The sequence below is a fragment of the Carettochelys insculpta genome, chromosome 1 (assembly GCF_033958435.1).
Source record: "Carettochelys insculpta isolate YL-2023 chromosome 1, ASM3395843v1, whole genome shotgun sequence".
Lineage (NCBI taxonomy): Eukaryota > Metazoa > Chordata > Testudines > Carettochelyidae > Carettochelys > Carettochelys insculpta.
Genome location: NC_134137.1, coordinates 226,932,503 through 226,945,339, shown reverse-complemented (window position 1 = coordinate 226,945,339; position 12,837 = coordinate 226,932,503). Strand labels below are relative to the sequence as shown.

Here is a 12,837-nt window from a genome sequence, read left to right as displayed (position 1 = left end):
AAACCAACGCTTTTCTAATGGCCGCCTTAAATATGAGCACACATCGATAATCTGTTCTGAAATGCTCACTCTGTTTCTCTGGGGATGGCACCACAATACAGAAACATACAGGCTGGGAAGAAGTCCCAGCTGGCTTAGAGGCTGGTGGTGTGGTATGGAGCCTTTCATGTTTAACTGCTGGTCATCAGATGAGCTCCAACCAAAGTGGTAGTAACTAAAAAAAAATCAGTCCAATATGTTTGCTGCTCGGTGACTTGTGTGCAGTGAGTTTTGGGGCCTATGGTTTTAAGCCTGTATAATACATTGATTTATACCGAACTCCTTGGTTGTTTCTTGACTGAAAGCTGTGAATCTGTGATAGTCGTGGTTTGGGAGAGGGGCTGCTACGCAGTTCCGCTGCTTCCTTCCAAATCTGAGCCCAGCAAACAATGCAGGAATCCCTTCCTTACACGATATACCAGACTGGAATGTGTTTGGCAGCACTACAGAAGAGGCTGGTGGAGGTTTATCCCTGGCCTTACATTGCTGGGGATCTGCACTGTCTCTGTAGAGTGCACAGGACATTGGTTCTGTATTTTTTTTCAGTAAAGGAAACCTTGCACGTCAGGTTTTTTCTAATACTGTTTCAGTTCAAGGTTGATGAATATTGACTAAAGTGTCACTCCCCAAAAACTGACACAGTTTTCTCATTATTAGACCAATGTGGCTTACAAGCTGAGGAAGCCAGTCCTGGTGGGACTTTCTCATTCCAGGGAGTCTGGGCAACCCCTGTAACCATGTGGACTCCAAGCACAAATCCTAAGGGCCCCTATCCTTCCTGTGCCTCCTGCTATACCCCCCACATATCCATGGTAACTCACACCACCATCTGTACAACTCCCAAGCCCCATTAGCTCTGTTCCCCAGACACCCCCCAGAAATCCAGTAGGTAGGTCTCTCCTCCCAGTCTCTACTTGAACCTCTTTTCTGACATTTTCCTGGTGTTCTGACTGCTCCTCTACTTCCCATGGGTCCCGGTAGCTCTGCTATTCTGTTCCTCTTCCCTCCACCCTTCCCTCTCTGTAGCTCTGCTCTTATTTATGGGGTTTGGTAAAAGAAAGGGGCAACTGCCATTTGCTTCTTCCCTGGGGACATCACCACCTCCCCGTATGTTGGTGCCATGGCTAAGCCAGGGTACTTGAGGAGCTACCAGAGGTGTTCAAGAAAGGGGGCAGTGGGGGAGGAGCAGGCAGATAGGCCAGTGGCTTCAAAAGAGCTATTAGCTGTTTCCCTAGCTCTCTGGTAGCTGTGGGCGCTTTCTGCCATGAGGGGGATGAATTTGGCAGTTTTTCCCACCTTACTAGTCTCCGGTTCTCACTTACCCTACCCTAATGAGCAGTGATGGGAGGGGCAGCTCTTGGAGCCACCCCCAGACTTGTGATTACCAACTGCTGCTGGCATTGATACCCCTGTGGTGTTGGAGGCAATGTTTTGAGGTCCCCTCAGGAGACAGTGACCCCAGGGCTAAACGTGGCTGCAGAGGGTCCCTCAATGGCCTGTTGGATGCGTGGGATCGGACAGTGGGATTAGTTACTGCTGGTGAATCTGTGCCATTCTGCTGAGGTTGATATGCCACACCCTGCACCCTTGTTTGGCGCCTCTCACATACACTGTGCTGTCTCTCTCATCCCACCTCTCTCGCTCTCTGCCCGAGTGCTCCTTTTCCAGAGAAGCACGGCAGGGAGTCGGTCTGGGTGCTGTAATGCAGGCAGGTGGTCTCGCCAGGCGCTGGTGCTGCCTGGGCTGACAGTGGGTTTTATTGTCCCCTGGGACTGCTGCTCTTCTCCATACTCAGATAGTAAGGCCCAGCTTGCCAGTCAGAGAGCTGGAGGAGTTGGAGCTATTTTTAGCAGGCTATTGACAAGGCTGTGTTCACTGCTTCCTGTGTATTTCAGGAGGAATCTGATGTGCTAGACCACCGTCTGTGTTAATGGAATCTTGCTATAATAAGAAGTGGAGGGTGGTTGGGTTTTGTACTTGTTAGGGAGTTGAGGGCTCAGGAAAATGAGCCAAAGTGGGAGGAACAACTGATAGAACTGCCTTTAAACCAGGCCCAGGGAAAAGTGGCTCTGTGCAAGTGCGTTTGGCTGCATCCCTCAGTCTTGACCTGCAGCCCTCCTGCTATGCCATCTGTGAGCCCCACAGAGCCCCACCTAAACATCTCACTCCTACCCTACAGCCCCTCCTGCTATTTCTGCCCACCCACAACTCTATGGATGCAACTTGTTCTTGATCTGCATGGGGAGTTCTCCCATCTGGTACTTGCCTCACCCTGCACTCAGTGAAATGTGGAAGCTACAGAGAAGGGTGACAAATACCCTTCTCTTGTGTTCAGCCAGGTGGTGAGGCTAGTCCTTACTTTGTGTTCCTCACCTCGAGCCCTTTTGTTTCAAATCCTAAAATCTGCCATTCCCTAAAGAATCCAAAGGGATTGCGCTTTGTCTTCCTCTAACACCTTCTGGTCTGAGCTTCTGTAGAGTTGCATCAACATGAATTAAACTTCATTATCCCTTGGGAGGTCGGGAAGGTCTGTGAGACCCATTCTAGGGATGCAGAAGTAGGGGCACAGTGAGAGGCAGCCGTTTGCTTGAGTCCACAGGGCAAATTCCTGTTGGAGCCAGAAGTATAACCTTGGAATTTTTGATTTTCAGTTTCCATCTTCTACCACTAGATGACAGTTCTTCCTATAAAATCACCTGAGTGAACCTTGCTTTCTGTCCTCTTCCTTTTCCGGATTGGGCAGGGTAATCTGTCTCCCTGGGCTGTCAGTTCTCTACAATGCATGCTGCACTGTTACCTTGCACCTGCTCTGATGAGGTCACTAGTGCTCAAATAATGAGGAAGAACAGGAGGAAGAGAATATGTTGCTGTGCACTTGGGTCCACGGAAAGCAATGAGCAGGACAGTAGAGAGAAGACAAAAACACTGGAGCAAATTTCCTGGGACGGGGGAAATATCTAACTGAGGCTAGACCCATAGTACTGCCGAAGATTCACTCACTAAGGGTCCATCTTCCAGGGTTTTGTTTCACGCATGTGCCAAACGCTGCTTTCTGGGGTCAGAGTCGACTCTGGAACTCCTTGTGAGGGGCGAGGATTAAGCCCGTCGACCTGCTTCCATGTAGACAGACATTGAAGTTGACCGCTGATAAGTTAATTTTAGCTACGCAATTGGTGTAGCTATAATTGTATAATGTTGGTTGACTTCTTCTCTAGTACATATAGCCTAAGGAGGTTACTGAGTTTGTCACTTGTAAAGTGTCTGTTTTAATCCTGACTGTTAGTAGTTCCAAAGATCACTGCTGGTGATCCATTAGAAATTAATTAGTGGACAACAGACCCCATCATAAAAAGAATCACAACTGAGGCTTGAAGTTGCAGAGGGGGAATCATTTAATGGACCAATGAGTTCCCCTATTAGCCCTATGGACAGTACCTTTTTTTTAGGGCTGAGACTTGTGGGTGTGGCTAGAACAGACAAAAGATGACCTCCTGCTGCCTGAGTAATTCATGTTCCCTGGTTAAAGGCAGTCAATCTCCGGGGCTGTTCAGACAGTGCCTGTCACCAGCACTATATGTGCTTAAAATGAATTTTTTTAAGATGGTGTAATTTTTAAAAAATACCTCTGTTTAAGCTCCCATATTGTGACAGAAGTACATAAAATAGTGAAGTGCAGAGAGATCTCAATCAGGTGCTCCTCTTTACTGATAATACCAGATTAATACAGCTGATTTAAAGAAAAAAAATCTATTCCCATTGTTTGATTAACCTCCTGGAACTCACTGCCACTAGTTATCACAGAGGCTAAGAATACTGTAGGATTTTGAAAAAGACTGGCACTTAATCTGGTAACAAAACCATCCATGTCTGCCTTACACCTTTATGTTTCACAGGCAGCAAAAGCTGACCACTGGATATTACAAGTAATTACATTTTATACCCAAGTATTTGTGTATAATTCCCACCTTTAATTCTCCCTGAGTTTGTAAGGTCAGGCCAGGTGCCTGATATGGCTTTAGGAGCTCATGTCCTCAATACTTTGGTCTAGGGATTGCTGGAAGTTGTTGCTTTGATAGATCAGCTGTGTCAGGGATCAGTTGCTGCAATGGAATTGCAGAGTCCTGATTAGCTAGATGCAGATGGTAAGCTCTTTGAAACAGGGAGCAGAACCTCCCTGTAAAGTGCCTGGCATTCTAGTGGCGCTATTGAAATAACATCTTTTCAAGTAGTGAAGGAAGAGCTGATTTCTAGCTATTGAGCTGCGCCGTGCAATTCATCAGAGAGTTCCTGCATACACAGTTGTTCTGTTGCTGATCCAGGGGCTTGAACCTTTTATCAAGTTTAAGCTTTTTAATTCACCTTTTGTTTTGTCAGCTTGGTTTCCCTAATAGTTTTGCTCTTCCATTATTCTTCTCAACTAGATGAATAGCTGGAACCTGGATGCACTAGGTTTTCATTCTGACTCTAGTGGGAGGTGGTGGGGAAGCAGATATTGAGTGATGCTGATTTTCAATGTGTCATTCATGATTCAAGATTAAGAACATGTGTCTGAGAGACTGTCTGTTTCTGACTCAGAGGGACCTTGGTTTACAACACAGTTAAAGGCTGTATTATGGGCAGAGTCTAACTGGGTCTAATTAAACCAGCTAAAACCCAAGGCAGTGCAATGATTTATCTCAGACATTTGGTTGTGAATAGGTCAAATCTACACTACATCTTTGCACTGTGGTGTGACTGTTATCACTGGCAGCCTATCTGGGAGTGGGAGTGATCGGAGGATCAAGGTGCGTGTGTGTGCATTTGTCTGTTTCTGTGCATGTCTGTGTCACGCCCTCTCTTTGTCTCTCCCTGCTCTTTGTGTGTGTCATTCTCTGCATCTGTCTGTCAATCTCTGTGTATATACAATCTGTATGTTTCATGTGTATATAACGGATGCTTGCTCTGAACAGCTCAGGCAGTGGAAAGCCTTTGAAGAAGAACAGAATCAAACCATTAGCCAAATGGCAAAATATTTTACCAGTCCCAGCAAGAGCTTCCACTCCATGTACAGTGAAGAGCAGATCTGCCAGCTGATGGGAGAGAAGAACTCCATGCAACGGCTGCTTACTGAGGTAATTTACACGCACAGGCAGCTCATGCTGGTGGAAAGAGCAGTCCCAGCTATTGATCTCCCTGTGGCTCAGTGGCCAGCAGCTGTTGTCCTTCCTCTGCTTTTTTCTTTCCCCGCCGCCTTCTTTGTCTGCTGAAGGATCTGTAGGCTAGAATACCCTTTGTCACAAAGTGATCAAAATGGCCATTTCCCATTGCATCAGCTTCTCTCAATAAATATGATATGGAAAAGAATTTTTAAAAATGATTTTACATCTTTTCACAGCTTATCAAACTTGATAAATAAATTGGGACAACTAGCAGAAAACTAGCCTGATTTTTGGAGCTCACACAGAGATCCAGTTTAGAAGGGATGTGTCCTATCCCAAAAGGTCTCCAACTCCCACTCTATTTCAGCTTTCCCTAAGTTATACATGCAGAAGCGCTTTGGATTTTAGAAACATTTGCATCAGTTACATTAGAACCTAATTTTCTGTATGTAATCTCTGAAATAACACACGTCTTGCAAATGCTTAAGGACATGCTGAGGTGCAGCTGGCGACAAAACAGGCTGTACATGCTTCACATTCTATTTTGAAGATCTGTGATTTTGCTATTTCAATTGTATAAGTCTTTGAATTCTGATTCTAATGGGGTAAAACTGTGTGAGGCCAGAATTCTAGAAGCTAGCGGGAATAGTTTTCTCTGAGATTTTGAATAATTGCGTCTGGATTTTCCCATTTGTACAAACAAGTGCAATTTCCATACTGCAGTGTAATGGTTTGGTTCCCAGTGAGTAGGCCTCAGTGGAGCAATTATCTCTTGCTGCATTTTCTTAACATCCCACTTTTCTTGTCTCTAAGGTATTCACCTATTCTAAATAGAAAGCTCAGACCAGGCCTACACTCACAAATTAACTTGACCCAGCTGCATCACTTGGGAGTGTGAAAAATCCACACCTGTAAGCGACATAGCTAAGTCAGCTCAACAACCCCCTACCTGCAGTTTAGGCACTGCTAGGCTGGGGTCTGGAACAGTTTGTATAATGGGGATACTGAGAGCCATTGAACCCAGCAGTAAACTCTAAATATGGTGGAAAGCACTTCAAGCCAAGGGGACTGGCAGCATCTCTAGTTCCAGCACCTGTGGTGGTAGGTCAGTGGAAGAAATCTTCTGCTGACCTCGCTATCGCCTCAGGGAGGTGGGATACCTAGGCCAATGTGAGAACCTCTCCTGTGGTTGTCATCAATGTTGACACTGAAGTGCAACAGTACCATAGCTGCAGCCCTGCATTTGTGCTGCTGTAGTATTTCAAGAGTAGCCAATCCTGAAGACTGCCACTCTGATGTTTCCTCTGAAAAATGGACCGACTTTGTGACCTGATTGCCTTTAAATCCTCCCCCATTAGCCTTGTTTTCTGCACCAAATTTCACGTGTGTGTTTATTTGTGATTTGCTACAGAAAAATGCTGTGATCGAAAGCCTCCAGGAGCAAGTAAATAATGCTAAAGAGAAGCTGATGAGGCTGATGTCTGTAGAGTGCAGCTATGATTCATTGGACTTCCCTGTTCCTTCTACATGCATCTCCATCTTGCCTCAGAATACAGATCACCTTACTGAATCCAGTGGTTGTGCTGTGGAAGCTGAAGTGCTACATGGAGACTGTTTTCCACCTGGGGAAGAGCAGAATCCTTGGCAGTGTCTCAGTCTTCCAGATACACAGTGCAGAGCGGTGTCTGTAAGCAAACAAGATTGTGTTAGTGTCAGCCAGAACAATAAACATAACCACCCAAACGCTCCACCAGAAGATCATAGTTGCTGTTGGGCACCGCTTTGTAACTCTGTGGATATCTCTGAATACAGCTTTAAAGATGCCCAAAAGCAATGGAGTCTTCCAAACGATAAGAAATGTATGGGCAGTCTGCCAATGCCATTGAGCCAGAATCTTTCAGTACTTGACAGGAGAGCAGAGGAACCAGAAGGCTCAGCAGCAACCAAGGAGCAGCCTACAAAGGTCAACTACGTGAATAGTGAAAAGTTGCAGGAAATCTTGCAAGAGTTGAGCACCGGTGGCATGGTTAGTGCCCAGGCATCTCCCAGGCAACCTAGGCAACCCAGCCACAATGCAGAGCTTGAACAGAATGCAGCATGGAGACCCTGGGAGAGTTACACAGGCACCTCCATTTGCCTTAGTCCTTACAGGACAAGACGACAAAGACGAAGAATCCCAGTCCAGCCACATTCCCCCTACTTTCCCACATCCATGACCCAAAAAGCTTGGTGTGTGATGAATCAGGTAGTCAGCAGGACACAGAACGGACAAAGCTCTTCGAGTCATAATGGACTAACACAAATATCTTCAGTTAAAGCAAGTGACAACAGTGATGGACAGTTCTTCTCTCAGCCATCATCCTCCTCATCAGTCATCAGCAAAATGTGCAGTTTGCAGCTGAAGAACAGAAAGAATTGGCCTAATGAACAAAGCCATGAAACGAATGTCCAGGTTTCAAGCAAACACCAAGATTCTGCCCAAATGAAACTCCACAGTGATCTGCTATATCCACACAGTCCCCTCCGCCTTCAGCAGCAGCAGGGTGCTGCTGTGAGGGAGCTGGAACAACCCTTTGTGTCCTCATTGTGTTTTTATCCAGACTCTGATTCCAGTAGCAGCTCTGAGGAGAGGTTCAGCTGCCACCACAGGCCCCACTGTGAAATCTGCTTCCACAGCCCTAGTGACTCCAGTGATAGCTGTACCACAGACACAGACACTGGTGGGTCCCTAGCCCACTGGGCAAAGCTTTATGGCAGGCCTCAGCCCATTGTAAACTTCAAAGATGACCTGAAACCCACGTTGGTATAAATGTAAATGAAGATGTCCTATTCCAGAGCTGGTCATCACTTTAGAGATGCTGCGTTTTAAACAGTGTGGACAGAATGCACCATCTGGGGGAAGTGGGTTGCTCAGAGACCTGGTAACGAGATACAGAGGACCAGATTCACAAAGCTGTTTAAGTACCTAATTCCCTGTGAAATCAGTAGGAGTTAGGTGCCCAGTAGCTTTTGTGAATTCAGGCCAAAGCTTTTATCTGCCTAAGTTAATCATTCAGATTTAGTCTAGGACAGGAGTGACTGACAATTGCATTCAGCTGATAGCTGGTTAGTGGCATTATTTGAAATTATTTGGTGATTTTAATTCAGTTGAGCCATCCCGTATCACATACAAACTCATCTCATTAACTTGGCCTTCCTGTCAGTGTTTTGAGCAGGCTAATCAAGGATGAATTGACCATGCAGACTATCTTCCCCTCTCAACCTATTGAGCTCCTTCTGGGCTGGGGATGATTTGCACAGATAAGGAGCACTGTATGGAGAAGACTTAAATAGCTCTGACCTATGCCCTCCTTGCTCTGTACAGCACACTGCCAAACAGAGACCTTCAGTACCCCAAGGCTATCCGTCTGGAAACTTTCACCAGCTCTGCATTCAATTAGAAAGTAAAAAAGAAATTTGGATTATTTTCGCCAGTGCATTCAGCCTTAATGATCTTGTCTCTCAGCACAGCAAGAATAAGAAAAGACTAACTTCCTCTTTTTGTTTTGTGGTCTCTGGGCAAAACTAATGAAATGTGAGGCTCACTTCTCCAGATCTGACTTTGCATTTCATTCAGTTTAAATACACTGCAGCTCATAGCGAGTGGACAGAGCTGAAGGGAAAAAGCTTTACAGTGGTGCAGGTGATTTTATTTTAAATTGAGTTTGTGCCCTTTTGTGCTTCTTTATGGTGGACACAATAGACAAGAAAGGGTTGGAGTTTCTTAGTATTTTGTGCTCATTTTTATCTTAGATATCTCTGCTATACCTTGGGAATATCAAATCTGGTGTCCCTGTCTCTTGGAGGAGACAGTTTCAGGTAGTTACTGTGAACTGACACATCTTTACATAAGAGGAGAGGGCTGCAGAAATTTTGATTGAGTGGAGGTCTGTGTTAGGTATAAACAAAAATCAAACCATTTTAAACAACATGAGTAAAAATTCCCTTTCATTTGCTCTATGGTGATGTCAGAATTCTACTAGTGCTCTAAACCTCAGAGAATTTTCCAGGTTTCACAAGACCTGGCCTCCTAACGTTAAAATGAGCAGCAGTGTATCTCTTTTGAAGAAAAATATCTCCATCTTTCAGGTCTCCTTTGTCCATAACAAAGAAAGTAACAAGGACACAATCCCAATTTTGTTTTTCTTCACTTGCCACCCCTAACAGTTGAAAAGAACCAGTTTCCCTCTAGCTGTGTTAATTTCCAAGATGCTGTAAACACAGCTGTCTAAGCAAGTGTTTGGGACTTGCCCATTGTGACCATTCTGTTGATGATTAAATGCACTGAATTGGTGGAAATTGCTGACCCAAAGCAATCACATAGTGTGGACCGTGTGTACAAGTGCACAAGGTAGGAAAGAACAAAAGACTTCTACCAATGCACTGAGGCTGGCCACTAGCTCCCCTGCACACAAGGTTGGGGGACACAGGAGCATGGTTTAGAAAAAGATAATAGGAATATTCATTCTCCCCCTGTGTGCTTGGGAGCTCCAGCAAACATTAATGTACAAGGCCTCCTATTGCTTCCACAGGGGAACGGTGCACAGCTAATTCAAATTTGTGGTTAGAGGCTCCAGCTGAGGTCTGCATGGCATGTCATAGCTCTTGGATGCTGGGACCTGGTGGGAATGAACAGTGCATAGAAAAGAACTTTGCTGTTATTTTATTTATAGTCATTTTTATGACAAGCTTGAAGCTCAGCTGGGAGTCACTCCAGCTCTGTCTGCTGTAGAGCTGGGATGCCTTTGGGGATAAGTGCAGCCTGCACTGACCTAAACCGTGGCCTCCAGCTGTGCCTTCCCTGCAAGGGCAAGCAGTGCACACATCTGCAGGACTCACCACATGCAATGTCTGTTCCTTAGCTGAGGGCACGACATGTCTCAGCAAATCTCAGAGGATGCTAGTGGATATGCAAATCAGAGGGAGCCCACAGAGCTCTGGGGAAATTGATAGGGTGCTTCTTAGCCTTGTAAAGTTGGGGCATCTCTGACATACTGTCAGGTCTGTGAGCATCCTGTGGGTATTTTAAAAGACAAGGCAGAGGGGTGTTATTTAGACAGTGCAAACACACCAAGCCTGAGACAGCTGAGACTGGAACAAATAGTGTCATTCTGAGCTCTGAGCAGGAGAGTTTGCTGCTGCCCTGCCTCCCTTATCAGCTCCCTGTCCCATTGCTGGGTGGCACCACAGGAGAGAGAGAGAGAGAGCGGAGAGGCAGCAGCTGCCTGCACTGTGCTCCCACCTCAACGTACCAAGTGTGTGATAGGCAGAGTTGCATTGCTGAATGAACTGTACTTCCTGGCCCCACTCACCTAACCAAAGTCAGGGTTACAGAAGTCAGTAGCCCTGTCATGTGGGAGGGTTCTGGTCTCTAGGCTGCTAGCTTGTGTAATAAGCAAGGCTGGCTACAAGGGAAAAGGAAGCAGTATAAAGTCTTTTCTTATTCAGAGGTCCGCAGGAAACAAAACAAACACACAGGAAAAAGGAAAAAAGAAAAAAAAAAAGATCCTGTTCCAAAAAGCTTGCAATCTAACACTGTCCTCCTAGCAAGGGTCATGTTGCCTTGCTGCACTCTGAGCCAGCAGCAAAGTACATGACCACTATGGAAATCAAAAGGCAAGGTAAGTGATAGGTGAAAAGTTATCATTCCTGTTCCCAGTTAGTGGACAGGTGATCTCTGTGTTGTTTCTATCACTGAGTTCAAAATCCGTTGTGCTCTGTATTTCAGAGGAGGGGGAGGGGTGTGTATATGTGTGAGATTTCTAGTTTCTATGTTACCTGAATGTCTAACCAAGTAACCTCTGGCAATCCCTTATTCGTCATGCTGGGTTTCTATAACTATTCCAATGTGCAGAGAACATTTTAATAGCGCTGTTGTCTTTTCACATCCCTGTGGCAACTACAGCATTTGCTTACACTGAAAAGTAACATTAAGGAAGTATTTTGTGCATGTTTAGTTTCTTGTAATGCAATTTAGCACCTGGAAGTGAGAGCTGGCTCTCTGTGGTCCACCAGCAAGTGTCCTACAGACCACCAAGGGCTCACAAACCACAGTGTGGAAACTTGTGCTCTGGGCAGTCTCTTAGGTACTGCTACCGGTTTGCATGTGTCAGACACTGAACGGTCTGTGGGGTTGGGAACCAGGTGGGAAGAGGACTCCCGTTGAGAGAGTATCTCTCTCATTTATTTTGTCCAACTAAATTTGGTTGGTTGATTTACACTTCCTATCATTTCTATCTCTCTCTGCTTGTTTACAACATTGATTTTAATAAAATGAAAACTGTTTTTACAGAAATCTTTTGCAGTGGCTTTTGTGAGTCATAGTCCTCTGAGCAGCTGTAAACCTGTGGAAGACTAAAAAAAAGTACTACAAACAGTAGCAAAGAAATGTCCCTACATAGCTCAAGCAGACAGGATGTGTGTTTCAGGAGTGGAAAGTCCTGGATTCAGTGCCCATTCCTGTAGCTAGGAGCAGAGATGGAGGTCTAAACCCAGGCCTGCTTGTCCTTGCTGTTGCTGGGTAAGATAGTTTGATTTGCTGTGCCTCAATTTTCCCTTTCTGTAAAACGAAGATTTTTCTGGCTTTCTTGGGGTTAAGCTGCTGGGAGGAGTAATTCATGCTACTTTGTTCTGTTCAATGATTTAAATGTGATTTTATTTTATTATTTATCTGGTGACTAAGGATTTGGGCAGACAGTTCTTTCCCCATTACATGCCTCTTGGTGCTTCTCTATAGTCCCTGTTACAACTTGCATTGCCCAGTCAGACCTAGAGTTCCTGTCCCTATCCCTGTATACTCTGTCAGATGCTAACAAGCCCCTATTCATTCCTGCATTGCACTATCCAACCCTACTGGGTAATCCTGTGCAGCAAGGCAGTGATTCTATTTGGCATGTTTGCGACTGGCAAGCTGTTAGGGCGGCCACCTTCCCTCTCTTTGTTCTGGAAGTGTTGATCAGAGCAACCTGATGATAACCGTTCCTCCACAGGTGTCACTTTCGTCCACAAGTGAAACACTTCAAAGATTAGAAGGGAGATGGAGCAGTGTCTACCTGCTACTATGGTACTGTGAGTCCTCTACAGTGCCCCCTCCCCAAAGTAAGCTCGGGGTGTGCAGGGGCTCTGCAATAGCTCTACACATAGTGCATGTTATTAACAGTAACTGGTACCTTTATGGCACTGTGTGTCAGAAAATGCTAACTTTACAGTAGCATATGTAATTCTCCTTTTACAATATGTGACAAAAGGGATTCCCAAGTGTTAGCTCATAGAATCATAGAATACTAGGACTGGAAGGGACCTCGAGAGGACATCAAGTCCAGCCCCCTACCCCAATGGCAGGACCAAGTACTGTCTAAACCATCTCTGATAGACATCTATCTAACCTGTTCTTAAATATCTCCAGCGATGGAGATACCACAACCTCCATTGGCAATTTATTGCACTGTTTGACCACCCTGACAGTTAGGAACTTTTTCCTAATGTCCAACCTAAACCTCCCTTGCTGCAGTTTAAGTCCATTGCCTCTTCTTCTATCCTCAGTGGCCACAAAGAACAAGTTTTCTCCTTATGACACCCTTTTAGATACCTGAAAACCGCTATGATGTCTCCTCTCAGTCTT

At 45.4% G+C, this 12,837-nt stretch overlaps 1 protein-coding gene across 6 annotated transcripts in view; it reads left to right on the top strand.

Moving 5' to 3' along the window:
• The window catches only part of GPR156 (G protein-coupled receptor 156), a 51,041-nt gene extending 39,592 nt beyond the window's left edge, over positions 1 to 11,449 (top strand). For all 6 annotated transcript variants that reach the window (XM_075000583.1, XM_075000593.1, XM_075000621.1 and 3 more), the window contains 2 exons: positions 4,989 to 5,150; positions 6,589 to 11,449. In XM_075000583.1, the coding sequence (XP_074856684.1) occupies positions 4,989 to 5,150; positions 6,589 to 7,986 (1,560 nt within the window). In that variant the 3' untranslated portion in view covers positions 7,987 to 11,449. The remainder of the gene's footprint in view (positions 1 to 4,988; positions 5,151 to 6,588) is intronic.
• Positions 11,450 to 12,837: the final 1,388 nt, after the last annotated feature.